Consider the following 17,151-nt stretch of genomic DNA (forward strand, 5'->3'; position numbering starts at 1 on the left):
CCTGCACTTAGGGCGCCCAGATGGGACCAGAGGCCCTCTGTTGAATTGATGACTTTTTTGGTCCTGAAAGAATATACAGCAAGTTATGGCACTAGTTGACATGGATGCAGAAATGTCAGTTATTTCTGGTGATCCAAGCAAATTCCATGGAGATGAGGTGATGATTGGTGGGTCTGGGGGCCAGACCATCCCTGCAACCCAACATAGAGGTTGGGGGTTGGGTGTCTCCCACCCCAGGAGTATAAGGTGTCTGTTGCCCCAGTCCCAGAGTACATATTGGGCATAGACATCCCATGGGGTCTGACTCTCCAGATGACCGTTCAGGCTGAGAAAGGGATGTATTAGCACCCAGGTGGGGCAGGTGATATTAAGAGGCCATACAAAACTTAAGCCTGTTCACTTGCCAAATACATGCCAGATTACTAATACTAAACAGTATAGACTCCTGGAGGGGCAAGGAGAAATATCTAGAATGCTGCAGGAGCTAGAAAATGCTGGGATTGTAAGACCTGCACATAGCCCGTGTAATTCCCCCATATGGCCAGTAGGGAAGTCAGGCTGCACATGGAGAATGACAGTGGGTTACAGAGCATTAAATAAGGTTACGTTTCTTGTTCATGCAGCCGTACCCAATATTGCCTCTCTGATGGACACAGGGATGGAGTAGGGACATAAAAACCTACCACTGTGTCCTAGACTTGGCAAATGCATTCTTCACTATTGCCATCCATGAAGAATCCCAAGGTCGGGTTGCATTTACATGGGGAGGCAGGCAGCAGACCTTTCAGGGCCTGCCACAAACGTGTGTGCATTCACCAACCTGTTGTCAGGACAGGCCCAGGCACTGGATATATTCATTCCTACCCTTCCAGCCAAACTAGACGTCCATGGAACTCAGGATGGGTTTGGCTGGGGCCTATGGCAGTTCCAAAATTCTCTTTGAACTGCAGTTGGGTTCTGGTCTCAGGTTTGGCATGGAGCAGAAGTGAGGTACAGCATGACTGAGAAACATTATTGGCTGCCTATTCCGTATTACAAGCAGTAGGGCTAATAACCCAAACAACTGAAGTCATAGTTAAGACCATAATTCAGGGCTGGGTGAAAGATCTGACCCACCTTCCTAAGACAGGAGTAGCCCAAGTACAGACAATGGCAGAAGGGTTGCCTATCTTGGGCACAGGAATAGTCTGCCTTCATCACCACAGTGATCTCTCTACCAGAGAAGAGTCCCGTTCAAGAAGGGAAATATCCCATTCCTGAAGATGCCTGGTGTACAGACGGGTCCAGCAAGGGTAACCCGAGCAAGTGGAGAGCAGTGGCATACCATCCCTCCACTAAAATAATCTGGTTTGAAGAGGGGGACAGTCAGAGTAGCCAATGGGCAGAGCTGTGAGCTGTGTGGATGGTTATAACCAAGGAACCCCGTGATGATATACTGAATATCTGCACAGGCAGTTGGGCTGTATACTGTGGGCTCACCCTTTGGATTGCACAGTGGGCCATCCAGGAATGGACTACCCACACCCAACCAATCTGGGGCAGAGATTTGTGGTTGGACATACAGAATGTGGTTAGACACAGGACTGTACATGTCTACCACATTTCTGGCCACCAACCTCTACAGTCACCAGGAAATGGTGAAGCCAACACGATGGCCCGAATTGGATGGATTGAGGATTCACCATCTGAGAACATCGCCCATTGGTTATGCCAGAAGCTGCAGCATGCAGGATAAAAGTGGGCAGCTGCTAAAGCATGGGGGCTGCCCATACAGCTATCTGACAACGCCAAGGCATGCTGAGACTGCGATGCTTGCTCCAGTATGAGACAAAGACTGTTGCCCTAAACATTAGCCCATCTTACAAGAGGAAACAATCCTCTCCAGCAATGGCAGGTCGACTACATCAAGCCCCTCCCTCGATCTGAGGGGGCAAGATATGCCCTGACCTGAATCAACACATCCAGTGGGCTAATGCAGGCCTATATACTGCCAACAGTGAACCAGGCATAATACTTTCAGAGCGTTCACCAAACTGATGGCTGCCTACAGGACACCTCAAGTCATTGAGAGTGACTGAGGAACTCATTTTACTGGTGGTACAACTCTGGGCAGAAGAAAACAACACTGAGTGGCAATTCCACCTGCCATATAATCCAATGGGATAGACTCTCAGTCCCTGCTGGGGTGGACAAAGAGATTCTACAAAACCCTGTGGGACCTGAACAAAAGGCCTAGAGACAGCAAACCCTGTGCCCTAAAGATGCTACAGACAACACGGGCCTCCCCACTTAGGATCCAAATTGCAGGCACAGATAGTCGGGTAAGACCCCAAATTGCAAAGACAATAATCTGCTCACTGCCCCTGAAAACCTAGAACCCTGTACCCATAAAAAAGAATGACCTTGGAGGTTGCAAATTTGACCAAAGTTGTGTGGCCTACTTGCACTTTGGGGGAGATTATTGGAGGTTGGAGGATCTGTAGTCCCCCCAGTAATAGGCACATGGCCTGCAGGCATCGTGGTCAGCACTCTGATTTTCATTGCTAAGGGGACTTTAATCATGGTCCTGTGACAAATCTGGACTCCCCCTTTGGTACCCAATATAGTTACAGAGCCTTGATATTGAGCCAATGGATATGGTACATCCGGCCAGGACATGCCCTAGTGCAAGCTTTAGTACTGACCCAGGACAGGAACATGGCATGTATCCTGCTGTGGAGGGCAGGCCTACACCTTCTGGTACTTCTGAAACATCTGTGCTGTCCCCCGAGTCTCTTCTGATCACCGGGAGTGGCAACATGACATCCAATGTCACTGAAAGATCAGCATGACACCTGGGGGTGGACTGTATGGAACTGATGAAATGCAAGCCAAACCTTCCCTGGTCCAAGCAGCTATGTGCCTCCAGGAAACCATCGAGTACTGGCCCACAGAGGAACATGAATTTCAACCATGAACCAATCATCAATCATCTCATTTTGTCAACCTACACCGTGACAGGCAAATTGTATGAAGCATCATGGTGTACTGGATCACTGTAATGGGAAAAGGCTTACCTGTAACCTGCTCAATCATTGGTTCAAGCTGGGAAGGGGTGGAATGTAGCAGAAATCTAAGTCATTAAACTGTTTTGAACCACTAACAGGCAAGTTCACAGCAACTGAAAAAAGTGTTCTTGCTCTTACCATCAGTCAAGGTGACAAAGAAGGACAGTCCTTCCTGGAGTCCTATTTTCAAAGGTGCTTCTGTTCCAGCTTTTCTCCAGTTAAACATATCCAAGGCTTTCTCATCACCACTCACAGCAGCTTTTGCCAGCTGTAGGAAGTCTCTGCAAACAAAAGATACTTCATTTCCAATTCCCTACATAACAGAATACATTCCATCCTAAAGAAAGGAATATTTCATAGAACTGTAAAGAGAGAAGAAAGATGTTTCATGCACTGGTTGGAAATCAACTAACTCCCGAAAGATATAAAGCTCATTTAGTACCAGTTTTCACTTGTATTGCTTCACCCTTTTTTCCCCCTTTAAGCATTATTATTTTTAGAGAGATGTGAAACAATGTCCCGGACAAAGAAAAATCCGTTTGCTTTTTTTTTTCCTTAATATTATACCTTATTACTACTTCTTTCTTGAAGAGAAAAGACAGATTTAAGAATTCAGTTATTCTTGCCAATAATTTCATGAATAACTGTTTCCAGTGTGCTTTGTGCTTTTCTAATTGGCAAATGTCACTGATTATGAAGAACTAAAGAAAGAAGAATGAACAGCAACAGCGAGAGGGGTGTTGACAAAACGAAAGACTTGTCACTGAGTGCAGAACACAAACAGCCTCTGCTGCAAATAGAGAGGAAGAAAAGCTTGGAACCAGAGGACAACTACAAGGACAGTTTTGTATTATTATTATTTATTAAATCATAGAATCATAGAATTGCTCAGGTTGGAAAAGACCTTAAAGATCATCAAGTCCAACCACAACCCAACCATAGTACCCTAATTCTTACAGCCTACACCTACATCACATCCCTGAGCACCACATCCAAATGGTTTTTAAACACATCCAGGGATGGTGACTCAACCACCTCCCTGGGGGAGCCTATTCCAGTGCCTAACAACTGTTACTGTAAAGAAGCATTTCCTGATATCCAACCTAAACCTCCCCTGGTGAAACTTAAGGCCGTTTCTCCTTGTCCTGTCACCAGTGAGGAGAGACCAGCCCCACTCTCTCTGTAATCATATTTCAGGTATTGGAAGAGAGCAGCAAGGCCTCCCCTCAGCTTCCTTTTCCCCAGACTGAACAGCCCCAGTTCCTTCAATCTCTCCTCATAGGCAATTCCCCAACATATTCTCTTCACAGCCTTGTTGCCCTTCTTTGGACCTGCTCCAGCACCTCCGTGTCCTTTCTGTACTGAGGTGCCCAAAACTGAACACAGCACTCAAGGTGAGGCCTCACCAGTGCTGAGTACAGGGCAGGATGACTGCCCTGGTCCTGCTCACCACTCCATTCCTGATCCAAGCCAAAATGTCCTCGTCAAGATCATCAATAAAGATGTTAAATAGAAATGGTCTGTGAACAGAGCTGGTCCACCTGCGCTGCGGCAGGACACAGCACTTACTCGCCAGGAGGGGGCGGTCGGAAGATGCAGTGCGACAGACATTTTCCATAGTCGTGTTTCAGCACGGGAGGACCTTGCACTCGACCTCGCTGGTCCATTCTCCATAGAAACAAGATACCATGCTAAAAAGAAAAAAAAGACCGCGGTTAATTCATCACACGTTGCACATATGTGAGAATCCAGTCTCTAGAAGAATCACAAGTTAAAGAAAGCAAGGCTAGTTAGCTAATTAATGCAACAGTAGTCAATGGAAGTTGATGCTGGAAAATAATTGCACCCCATTTCTTTCAGTCTGATTTTAAAAGAATTTTGAGTGACAAAATTTCTACAATTTCCCAATGAAAGAACTTCATAGCCTTGCTGTCTGCCCCTCCCTTAACATTTGTCTAACTTTCACCTGCTTACTTCATTCCAAACAGAACTTCAATCCTACAAACAAATCTCAGAATTTCAAATGAATTTCATTACGACAGATTGCACTCTTAAGATTTAATCTGGTTATCAACTGAATGTAAAACCTAGGAATATATATTCACTGTCTTTTTTCTGTTCAAACACATACTTTCTATAACACGTATTTGCAGTGTAGGTGAGAACCATCACACAAACAATCTCAGTTTGTGCCTTCTGCTGCAAGGAGGAACACAAGCACACACCAAAGTGCAACCACTGTGCAAATCTTAGAGCCTGGTGCAGGTTTTGGAGGTAATAAGCATTTGGCAGTGCCAGCTCAGAATGCATAGAGCCCCAGTGACTAGAAAATATGGATGAAGAAGGCAGAGATGCAAAAAGCCTTCAGCATGTCATGTGCCTGAACTGTCCCAACGAGCTGACCTACGCTGCAGCTTCACAGCTGGAACTTTATTATTTATTTTTGTTATTATGTTCATGCTTAGGGAAACAAATGGCATTTGGATGTCCTCTGTATAAGCACTGCATGAACAAAACAACTTGCGATGCAAAGTTCAACCTCCTTTTGCTTCGTTAATGCAGGCAACAAAAGCAGTGGTATTACTGACCCTACACCTGTTTTAAGGAGACTTATTGTGATCCAACACCAAAAACCAATTTGAAAAAGTCTGTTCCCAACTGCCACATGAATGTGAACAGCAGTTACATTAACATATTCTCCACATGAACTCCCAGTTACTGTTGTCATCCTTCCTTCAGGCAACATCTTTTCTAATTAAGAGGATAAATGCAATCACGACTCAATGTTTAATTTCTGCATTTCTGTCAAATGCAGAAAGGGCAAAAGAATTTTAACAAGGATGATGTAAAATTACATTTCCCTCCAAATCATAGGAAAAAGTCTTGAGAACTGAAGCAAAATTCTTGGGCATGCTCAGATTTATCAGAAAGAATGTAAAAAAGCACATTGTCACCATTTGCTCACTCAAGAGCTGACAAATCGGAATCTTCTGTGAATGCTTAGTCCTGAATAGTAGATATTTTATTATTAGCATCTCATTTCACTACATAAAGGGTAACAAGCTTACCAATAGACTGATATTTCAACCATTTCCAAAGTATTTTCCATACAGTAAGTACAATTCATATTAGCGTACTGTTGAAATGCAAACTTCCTGCATACACAGGGACAAGCAACTGAGATCACCCACAGCTCAAACATTCCGTGCATCAAACAACCTGAAATCCTGACCTACTGTTCTAATCACAGAATGGCCTGAGTTGAAAAGGCCCACAATGCTCATCCAGTTCCAACCCCCTGCTGTGTGCAGCTCACCAACCAGCAGCCCAGGCTGCCCAGAGCCACATCCAGCCTGGCCTTGAATGCCTGCAGAGGCATCCACAGCCTCCTTGGGCAACCTGTGCCAGTGCCTCACCACCCTCAGCGAGGCTAGAGATGCTCATTTAAAGACAAATTGAAAAAACTGTGGAAAAGTTAACACAATTACATTTGTTTTCACTCCCTAACCATTTTAATTTGTACCTAAAGCAAGGAAATGTATCTCTCCCCTGCTCCTGCACCTATTCCCTTCCTTTGCAGTTCACTCCGTGATCCTTTCCATCACAAGGCACGCACTGTATTCCAGATGAAGGTTTGACAGCTGAGTGCTTACCCTGTCCCCAGACACGAGGCGGGAGCCATTGCTGCTCCACTGTAGGATAGAGATTTTGGCGCTGTGGTTTGGCGGCACGGTGTGGAGCTCCTTGTCTTGTTTGTTAAGTATGACGACTTCTCCAGTCTCCCAGCCAGCTGCCAAGATCGGCCTGGAAGGGTGCCAGGAGAGCGATGTGACCTGAGAGCTTCTCTCCACGTGTGTGTCAGGCACGTGTTCTCCCTGCAAACAGAAACAAAGGGCACGATCAACACAAGAATGCAGCTAAACCTTCAGATTTACTCCCCGGCCAACAAGATATTTTCTTGTCTAAAAGAACTGACTTGCATCAGAACATCTGGTAAGACACAAGAAGTGGCTACACCACGTATTTCTGTCTATTTCACATGCATGGGTGTGCTACGATATGCAGCACAGCCACTTGAAAATAGCTGCTGAAAACACAGTGGTGTTAAGTGACAGCTTCCCTCTGCTTTGCAAGGCTATTCCTCCCTCACAGCATGCACAAAGAGCTCTCACTAAACAGGAGATTCCTACAAGAACGGTATGATGGCCCCCACCACATTTCAGTTTAAAAAAAGAAGAAAAACAATAAAGCTCTTCACCAATAATACAATAAACTAAGGCTTAAATAGCTCCAAAAGGTAGGCTCTCCTCTGAGCATGGTTTGCTGCATTATTTCAGGCAAATTGTTTAACACCTCCATGTATTTATTTTCCTATTTATCAAATGTGGATGACAGTTTTTCATAACACACTCTGAAAGTTATGCATTTTATAGAATACTCATATTAACAAATGTCAATGTTTTCAGTGCATCTGCTGCACCATTTCCCTAAATTGCACAGATTCTTATTTTCCCCTGGAAATGGTGCAAACTGAAGTGCTACACGAGCCCCTCGTGCATAGCTTACGAGAGCAGCACAGCAAATAGCTGTCTACAGCCCTCTCAGATGCCATGAGCTGGGTCTAGCAAACCAAGGCAGGCTCAAGGGGAAGAATGATTTTTTTCCTAATTCCCATTATTGAGTACACTTGATTCCCTTAAAGTTTAAAAAGAGAAAAAAAAAACACGTGGCCATTCTATTGTTAAGCCTAACCTGCAAACTGGTAAGCATCACCAGTAAAACTTGGAATTGCAGGCATACGTAATGCCAAAGTGAAGTTTCAGAGCAGCAAAGCTGCTGATTGCTCACCTGCTCCAGGTAGATATCCACACAGCCTCCTGCCGCTGTGCTGATGGAAGCGACTGCCAGGAGAGGTTGGACAGAGTGCCACGTTATAAGAGAAGGGGAGGCCACTGAATCCGGAGCCTCCGTCCGGTGATCCACATACACAGCCATGGCAGAAGTCACTGACTGCAAGTTTGCATGAGGAAAACAGGTGTTTAACAGGCAAGTATGCGAAAAACGGGGAAAAAAACAAAGCTACCACATCACCATCTTAATGCGCGTCCACCTTAATGAAAAAGGGCCAAGTGGTATTTTTGAAGAGCAGTGGGCAGTACGGAGCCTTTAGCCCATACAGCACGGTGTGCACAGAGCAGCACCTGGTCTCCCAGTGGCTTACGCTGATTTATTTCAGAGAACATTCTGGTAAGCTCAGAGTTCTTTCAAGAGTATTTCGAGCACTTCATGTCTGAAGAGAACGATGTGCAGAGTGACCTCCGGCTGTAAAGCCTCACATCTGAGCTTTCTTTCAAAGTGAGCTTTAGAAGTTGTCACCATTTTGGAGCTTACACTGCTGAAATCACCGGACCAACAGTCCGGTCATGCAAAACCAAAGCAACTTATCTTAACATCTGAATGAAAGCCCTCAATAAGTGATCCTTTTCCAAGGAAAATAAACCTGAAATGGTGTTCTTCTCAGAAATGGAGTGGGTAATTCGGTCTTTGAAAGTTTACATATGAAAACTGGTTGGGGGATTTGTGTTGTACAATCTCATTGGCTTGGTTTAGAACAAACAGCCAGAGACAACCACCTTTTAAGCACCTCAGTTATTAGCTAAAATGCCAAGACCTGAGAAATAAAAAATTAAAATAACCCATCGAAGGTTTAAACAGTTCCTTGACACCTGTGGGGACGAAGATCTTTTATGATCACCTCAGCCACGAGTTGCTGACCTGTAGGCACATGTAGGTAAGAAGATCTTCCCAGGTCACCAATCAGACACAGAAAGTCTCTTTAGTTTAAATATTCCATCACTGCTTAAAATGAAGATTTTTCTTTGAGAGGGTTGTCTTCTCCCCCCCAAAATAGAAAAATCAAATTCAGCACCTTTGATCAGATGTGTTAGAAAGATAGGCAATGTTTTTAAATAGCCTGGTGGTTCTGTACCTTGCCACTGACATTGTCAGCAACGTGAACTACACACAGGAACCAAACCAACATTATATCTGCATAATCTTAAAAATTCGTTACCTATCTTAACTGTTCAAAGAAGAAAGTGAAAAACGAGGACTGTCTTCCATAAGTGCTCCTGGCATGGCACGTCCTACTTTTTTCCAAGGTTGAAAAAAGAATTTCTCACAAAGTTCAGGTATGGAAAGTGATCAAGCCCAGCTATATGATCTCTTTAATCATAGAGCAGCTTAGGTTGGAAGTGACTTAAAGACCTCCTGTTTATAAGCTCCCTTTAAGTATTGAAAGTCCACAATGAAGTCTCTTCTCCAAGTTAAACAAGCCCAATTCCCTCAGCCTGTCTGCATAGCAGAGCTGCTCCAACCTCCGAGCATCTTCATTGCCTCCCACCCTTCCTGTGCTGGGCCCCAGGCCTGGACGCAGCACTGCAGCTGGGGGCTCCGCGGGCAGAGCAGAGGGGACAATCCCCTCCCTCACACGGATCATGAAGGATATAGATAGACACTTTTGAAACAATGCATAGAAAGCTAACAGAGGAAAGCAGAGGGAGATTGAAGCTCAACCTCTGCTCCTGTTCCTACCTGGCCAGAGAAACAGCCCCACTCCGGACACCAGTGCTGGCACGGCTCTGCAGTCCGGCCCTCGGGGAATCCTCACGGAGCTCAGTGCAGCGCACCCAGCACTACGAACCTAATACAGCCATCCGGATACCGGCTGGAGCAGGTCGGCAGCTGTCCGGAGCTGTGCCTGGCCGCACCTACCAACCTAACGAGGTACAATTTCACTGCAACGCACAGCTGGATGAAAAGCGCTGCCCTGCACGGCTCCGGGGCGGTTCCGTCGGGACGAGGCCCGGCCGCCGCTGCTCGGCCCCGCTACGCCCGCAGCCCAGCTCCCGGCTGAAGTCGCCTCCCCGCCCCACCGCGTTCCGGCGCCCCGTCCCGCGCAGGCCGTACCCGCAGCCCGCTCTGCCTGCAGCGGCCGCGCCACCCGAAGACCGCGCTGGCTCCGATGCTCCGCGTTACCCCTGACAACGGGGCGGGGCCCTGAGCGGAAACTTCCGAAGCGAAACCGAAGAGCGACGGAAGCGGCCGACGCAGGGCAGCCGGCAGGGGCCGAGAGGAGCCGAGAGGAGCCGGTCCGGCCCGCTGGAAGCGCCACGGAGAGCTTCGTAGCTCTCGTTCTCAGCGAGGCGTACATCGGTTATTGGGACATTTCGGACAGAAAAACGTCAGTGCTGTCAGAAGGCAGCACTGGTGGGAGGTAGCACTGCATGGGAACGCGCGTGAGCGTCTTCCACGCCTTAACAGGAGTAAGAATTATCTAAAAAACGTGGACCATCTTTGCTCGAGTGACCATTTCACAGCTTTCACATTTACCCGATTCCATTACTAATGCAAGTCCGGCCAATATCTAAATTATATATCTCCAGTTGTGCAGATTTAGATGGAAATTGGCGTTTCCTAGTAATATTCAGCAGAGAAGCCCTGCTGGAAGATGCTCATATCCTATTGGAGACATAAGCAGACCATCATCCTAGGGTGCTTTGATCACTGCCTTCAAGAAAGATGCCCTGTTAGCAGCTCTGAGGTCCCAAGGACCTGCAAAGAAGAGGCTCAGCAGCACGGTCACATGCAGTGTATTTCATCCCTTCCTCTAAGGGCTTGACCTCAGCTGCTGAGGAAAATAAAGCTGTGTGATTAGGCAATTCCTGCTTAGTAAGACATGAAGGATTAACAACAGACGTCTGACCTTTGGTTTAAATCCTCTTACCTGAATGGGGAAGAACTGCTGTACAAACACTGAAATCATCCATCATCATTTGCCAGATTATTCAATCAAGAGTCTTTTAAGAACGGATGCATTATTAAAATTAATAGCTAAGCTAAAAGGATGACACCTACTTTGGTGATGGCTAAGAACTCTGAGAAATAAGCTTCACACTGTAATTAGCACAAAGTGCAAACTTAAGACCACAACATAAAACAAAATTAAGACCACCACAGATAATAAAACATCGAGTACACAGTGCATGCAATCTACATTCATTTCAAAATACACTGGAAGAGTAACAAATCTGTTTGTGTGCTTGCTCAGTCTAGAAAACCATGGCAACAAACACTGAAAGATTATTTGCATGTTGTATCTGCACAGGTTTGCACAAGCACGGCCTCCCTACCAAACAAATGAACGGTTCAAGTGCTTTTCAACATCTCAGCCTCACCCTGCCTCTCAGCTCTTGTCCAGCACCTTTTTATTCAGTCTTTCTTTCATGGACATTTACGCACATTACTATTTTACACCTTACCAGTCTACTTGAGGCAATGGGGCTACATGCAAGCATACAAAGTTATTTACACACATGGGAACCTCCAGCTCTGAGACTTTGGGGAACTGAACATGTCTTTGTGTGTTTTTGCAGAGCATCATTTAAATACATGGCACTATAGATGCAGAAAGCCTCATTTCCTGACGTGGTTAAATTTGCTTGTGGTTAAACCAAGTGGCAAAAATACTTGATACAAGCCATATGATCTCACGCTACATTATAATAAGACTAAAAAAAATACTCTCTACAAACTAATTAAGGAGTGGATTAAAACACAAACCTCTGCAGTTGTGACAAAAGCTGGCTCTTCTGCGTTTACAAATTTCTAACAATAAACTTGTTACTCATAGCTGTGCTTTAGAGCGTATTTATAGAAGATGATAAAGGTGAAGGCATGCTTGAATTTAACATCATAAGATGGTTACTTGCAACACCAGGGGGGCCTGAACTGCCACAGTTCACCTGCCATTCTGAAGGTCAGATTGTTAAGCCGCAGATTTCTGCACTATAGCTTAGAATCATAGAATCAGTACAATTGGAAAAGCCCTCTAAGATCACCAAGTCCAACCACCAGCCCATCACACTGCGCCCATTGACAACACCCCTCAGTGCCACATCTCCACACCTCTTGCACACCTCCAGGGACGGTGACACCACCACCTGGGTGGCAGTGCCATTACCTCACCTCTTACTGAGAAGAAATTTTTCCTAATATCCAACCTGAACCTCCCCTGGCACAACTCAAAGCCATTACCTCTCATCCTATCGCTATTACCTGGGAACAGAGGCTGACCCCTGCCTCCCCACAGCCTCCTTCCAGGGAGTTATTGAGGGCAATAAGGTCCCCTGAGCCCCTTTTCTCCAGATGGAACCATCCCATTTCCTCAGCCTCGTGCTCCAGAACCCTCACAGCTCCATGCCCCTCTCTGGACACGCTGCAGGGCCTTGCTGTCTTGTCTTGCAGTGAGGAGCCCAGAGCTGAGCACAGCACTGCGGCCTCCCCAGAGCTGAATGCAGTGGGACGATCACCTGCTTGTGACAATTTTCCTTGAATGAACAGGAATAAAACAGCTTTTCCTACAAGGAAACCCAGGAAATTTTTCTAAGAGGGTATCCTTTCCACGCATCATTTACCAACAGCTGCTGGGGGAAAAATCTGCACGGTACTTGTGCTATGATTTGGAAATTGTTTTAGCTAGCCATTAACAAGAAATCACCGCTTATATGCTTGCAGTCACTGGAAAGCAGGCCAACACAGCAAATGAAATTAAACCCCTCTTAATTTTGTACATCACTGAGTAATGCTTCCTTCATTCTGGAGATGCTGAGAACTTCACATGAATTAAATGGAAGCCCTGAAAGTGATAAACGTTTCCTACAGATTCCACATCTGTCAGTTTATGCATTTCATTTTCAACACTAAGGAAAAAGAATGAGCTGATTAAAGCTGTTAATTGCTAAGAAGAGTGCACCAGCCAGTGCCTCATCAACCCAACTCAACCCAACCCCTCCCTCTGTCCTCGCCGCCGCACGCAAAGCAACACCTCGCCGGCCAATGATATTCGAGAGCATGCCCAAGGCCTCCAACGATAGCGCTCTTAATTGGTTACCTTTCAGCCAATCGACAGCCAGATCGTGGGAATCGTCCCGCCCCCAGACGGACACCGGCTGCCACCTCTTCCTGTGCGTAAAGTTGTCGTCACCCGCCCCGCGCCGCGCTTTCATTGGTCGGAGTCCAGCCTGAGTCCCCGCCCCCCGCCTCGCTCCCGCGTGCCGTCAGCCAATGCGACGGTTTGTTTGGGGTCGCGGGAGGGGCGTGCCGCGGCGCGCCTAGCGGGGCCCGCGCGCCGCGCCCCGCCTCCTCGGCCCGGCGCAGGCTGACGAGGAAGCGGAGCCGCGGCGGCCCGGACCCATCGCGGCCCGCGTAAGGGCCGAGCCTGGGCGCCAGGGAGCCGCGGCTCCGGCCGGCGGCGCCGCGGTTGCGGGGGAACCGGGGACGAGAGGTCGGCTGTCCGGTCGGGAAGCGCTGCCGCTCCCGCCGGCAGCGTCGGGAGGGCCGCTGGAGGCCGCGGGGATCGCGGGGCGCGCCGGCCTCCCCCCGATCTGGCAGCTGCGAGGTGCGGCCTGGGGGTGCCTGGGGCCGGGGGAGCCGGAGCGGCCGCCGCAGGGAGAGCTGGAGCGCGGAGGCTGCGCGGCGGCGTTGATGCGGCAGGTAACGCTGCGGGCCGGGCGGGCGGGGACCCCGGATCTCGCGTGTCCCCGGGACCGAATGCTCGAGCACCGGCGACCGTGCGGGGAGAGCGGCCGGGCTGCGGGGCGGTGCGGGGCCCGTGATGGCAGGACGGGAGTGTTCCGGGTGGAGAGAGAAAGGGAAAGTGGCGTTGGGTGACAAGGGAGGGGATGCAGCGGGGTGAGCCCGGCCGAAGGGCTGGCGGGAGCGGGGAGACGGCCGGGGATGGCTGCTTTGCCTCGAGAACTCGCCAAAGGGGGGGGGAACTCTCCTGCCCTGGTGCTGGAGTGCAGCGCCCAGTCTGTGGCCGTGGAGCTGAGGGTGGGGTCAGATCCTGCCCTGCTGAAGAGGATGTCTGAGCACGGGCTGTCAGAGTCGTAAGATTTCTGTCATTCTAACAACTGAAAGTATCATGGTTTAGTCGTCTGGAGAAGTCTTTGTGTGGGTAATCAGGGCTTCGTCAGGGTTTGGTGTGAAATTTCAGTATGGAAGTTTTAACATGGGTTTAGATTTGTGGTTCACACCAGCATATGGTACCTATTGTGAAGAATGGAACATTGCCCAGCATCCTTCTAGGCTGCTGGGTGCAGTGCTTCGGCCGGGAGATGTTAGAGGAAAAAGCTTCACTTCAGTCACAGGAGCATGTGCCACGACCTGCAGGCACACACACTCCCATGTCACAGGCAGGTGATGCACCTGGTGCACTTTAAAGCGCGTTTTTATGATGTTGGCCCAACGCGCAGTAATGCCACTGCTCCATGGGTGACGTTTTGAGTTTCCTTCTCTTGTGAGCATCTCTTTGCCCATGCTTGAAGTTGGCTCTGAAGTTGGCTCTGCTGCTGCCGTGGGGAGCCACAATGCGGGTGTTGTTCTCCCGCTGCTGCTGGACGGCCTTCCTTGCAGGTGGACTTCAGGAGGTGCCCACCACGCTCTCTCCAAAACCTTGGGTTTCAGTAGGCAGTGGGTCTGAGCGCCTTTGGGCGCCCACACCGGGTGCTGTGCTCCAGGTACAGCTCGCAGCGCAGCGGGCACGTTTTGAGGTGGAGGCTCACCCGGGTGCCCCTCGAAGCCCCATCCCCGGGCAGATAACCGCGCGCAGCTCCCTGAGGCCGCGGTTCCCGAGCGCGGCGTGGAGGCGGCGGGGCTCCGTGGCGGCCCCGGGGCGCATTGATGCGGGGGTCCCTCCGCCGCCGCCGGGCATCGCGGGCATACGCCGACGAGGCGGCCCCGGGCCCGGCCCGGCCGTCGCTGACGGGAGAACCGCGGCCGGGCGATGCTCCCCGCAGAGGCGGTGGGACCGGCCGTGCCCGGAGCCCCCCGGGTGGAGCGCGGCCCCGGGGAGGTGCGGGGTGGGGGCGGAGGGGAGCTGGAAATCTTGGTCGCCGCGGCCAGTCCCAGCCCCAGCCGCACACACACACAGGGAGGAGGAGAAGCCGCCGCCGCCGCATCGAGGAGCATGGAGCCCCCCCCCCGCGGCGGGCCGGGCCGGCTCGGCCCCCCGGGGGGGGGGGGGGGGGGGCCCCCCCGGAGCTCCCGGAGCCGTCGGGGGGGTGGGATGGGGCCGAGCCCCGGGCCGGCCCGACCGCTCTGCCCCGCTCCGCCGGGCCCGGCGCTGCCTCCCTCGCCGCCTGCCGAGCGCTTCCAGCGCCCGAGTTCGCCTCGGCGATTTCTCCTCTGAAGGCGGCCCGGAGCCCTCCGGGGGGTGCCGGGGGGATCGCCGGGGGAGCCCCGCCGCCTTTTGGGCCGGTTTCGGGGGGTTCCCGCGGAGCTCTCCCCTCCCGCCCTCGGCACAGGTTGTTGGGTCGGGACAGCAAACGAAAGGGGATTTAGTAACAAACAACGGCGGCCATGTTGAGAGGAATTTCTGCAGCTAAACTTCTCCCCTCTCAGCCCAGGGGTTTCTGCCCCTCTCTGGGGGGCTCCCCGGCCTGACTTTATGTCTCTCTCCTTTCTTTTTCTCCTCCCCAACAGGATGACGGTGAAACTGGGCGAGAGCGGCGGGGAGGAAGGGGTGAAAAAGCTGGGCAAGAGAGCAGGAGGAGATGAGGAGTCCCTGGAAGAAGAAGGGGCAGGAGGAGGAGGAGAGGCAGCTCCAGGCAGCAGCGGCACAAAGAAAGAAGAGAAGATCATCAACAGCAACACTACCAGCAGCCCCCCGCCGAACCCCAGCTTAGCCCAGGCCCCGGCTGTCCTCCAGCCCTCCCACAGCCAGGACCAGCATCATTTTCTCAGGTCCAGTGTCAGACCTCAGAGCAAGAGGCTGAAGAAGGATTCCCAGGCATCCTCTTCAGTTGGGAGCAGTGCTGCTGTAAAAGGCAAAGGTACTGTATTTTGGCACCCCCCCAGAACCCGCAGGGGGGTGGGGTGTGGATGGGCCACCTGTGTGTATGGGGGTTGTCATTCTCTTCCTGCAGATGCCATCTTTTGTTTGGTTTTGGGGAAGGAGCTGTGGGGCCTGTTTCTCACAGCAGCTGAAATCTTCTTTGTGTCCCAAGGCTTCAACTTCTCTGCTGCCCACTGTCCTGTTCCCAAAAAAGGGGGGTGGGGGAGTGGGGGTGGGCTGGGTTTGTATGTGGAAGAGGAAAATTCCATTATTGGAGCAGTCCTTCCATTCCTTCTTGTGTTTCATCACTTGAGTTTTAGGAAATTTCTGTATTTTTCATTAGGAAATTAGACTCTAACAAGCTGTGTAATCAGATGGCAGCGCCCTGAACTCTGTCACTGAATAATAAGAAATTCAGTGGGTGATAGTTTAATAAATGGGGGGAAAAGTAAACCCTGATATACTGCTGATTTTCCCCAATGATTTCTGTGACTATTTTAACCATGGAACTATTTCGGAAGCGTCTTTGAGGCACACGTTTTGAACTGTTTGTTTCCAAGGTTTGTGAGTCGCCCTCGCTGTATTCTCTAGAGCAGCTGGGGGCAGTTCCATACAATTTGAGGGTGGGTTTTTGTTGTTTGGTTTGTTTGTTTGTTTGTTGTTGTTGTTTTTCTCTTTTAAGGTTTCATCGCACACATCTGTGTACATGCACATACGTGCCTGCATGCATACGTACACATATAGGCTTTCCTGCCTCAGCACTGAGGATGAGAGTGTGACTTTTAGTCAGAGCTGTTTCTTTCTGAAGTAGCTGGGAGGCAGCGAGGCCATGTGAGTCTTTGGTGCTATTGTGTGTGCTCGGCTCTCCCCGGCCAACACCTGGCGCTGTAACTGTGTGGTGCTTGACATTAATCTTGGGTACCTTGTCCGAAAGTACTCAAATATTAATTTCTGATACATTTTGAGAGAAAATAACACTTGCAGGTTTCTTTAAGACTAGAAATAGCCAAGTTTTATTCTTGTCCGCTGAAACAAAATCAAACTGCAGCTCAAATGCATATTGGGCATTACCTCACTTTTTCAGTCCGCTGCAGTGCTATGTGCATGCTGGGCAATAGGTGAGCATTAAGAATTGCTATAGTTTTGTGTTATGGGAGGAATGGTGGTGTTTTAGTTATTGCCATATAATGAAAAAACCCTGAGCTCAGT

General features: G+C 49.6%; 2 protein-coding genes across 5 annotated transcripts in view; one reads left to right on the top strand and one right to left on the bottom strand.

Moving 5' to 3' along the window:
* The window catches only part of IFT140 (intraflagellar transport 140), a 78,656-nt gene extending 68,572 nt beyond the window's left edge, over positions 1 to 10,084 (bottom strand). Inside the window, exons 1-5 of one of the 2 annotated variants that reach the window (XM_042864357.1) lie at positions 10,017 to 10,084; positions 7,896 to 8,057; positions 6,701 to 6,922; positions 4,617 to 4,738; positions 3,186 to 3,328 (exon numbers count right to left, since the gene is read on the bottom strand). In XM_042864357.1, the coding sequence (XP_042720291.1) occupies positions 3,186 to 3,328; positions 4,617 to 4,738; positions 6,701 to 6,922; positions 7,896 to 8,042 (634 nt within the window). In that variant the 5' untranslated portion in view covers positions 8,043 to 8,057; positions 10,017 to 10,084. Of the gene's footprint in view, positions 1 to 3,185; positions 3,329 to 4,616; positions 4,739 to 6,700; positions 6,923 to 7,895; positions 8,058 to 9,641; positions 9,727 to 10,016 lie in introns of those variants that run through there. The other variant, XM_042864358.1, reaches the window with a different exon arrangement.
* Positions 10,085 to 13,574: 3,490 nt separating this feature from the next.
* The window catches only part of CRAMP1 (cramped chromatin regulator homolog 1), a 44,324-nt gene continuing 40,747 nt past the window's right edge, over positions 13,575 to 17,151 (top strand). For 2 of the 3 annotated variants that reach the window (XM_042864442.1, XM_042864443.1), the window contains exon 1: positions 15,324 to 15,940. In XM_042864442.1, the coding sequence (XP_042720376.1) occupies positions 15,556 to 15,940 (385 nt within the window). In that variant the 5' untranslated portion in view covers positions 15,324 to 15,555. Of the gene's footprint in view, positions 13,602 to 15,323; positions 15,941 to 17,151 lie in introns of those variants that run through there. The other variant, XM_042864444.1, reaches the window with a different exon arrangement.

This window comes from Lagopus leucura, unplaced genomic scaffold, assembly GCF_019238085.1.
Source record: "Lagopus leucura isolate 7727_CA_CO unplaced genomic scaffold, USGS_WTPT01 Super-Scaffold_760, whole genome shotgun sequence".
Lineage (NCBI taxonomy): Eukaryota > Metazoa > Chordata > Aves > Galliformes > Phasianidae > Lagopus > Lagopus leucura.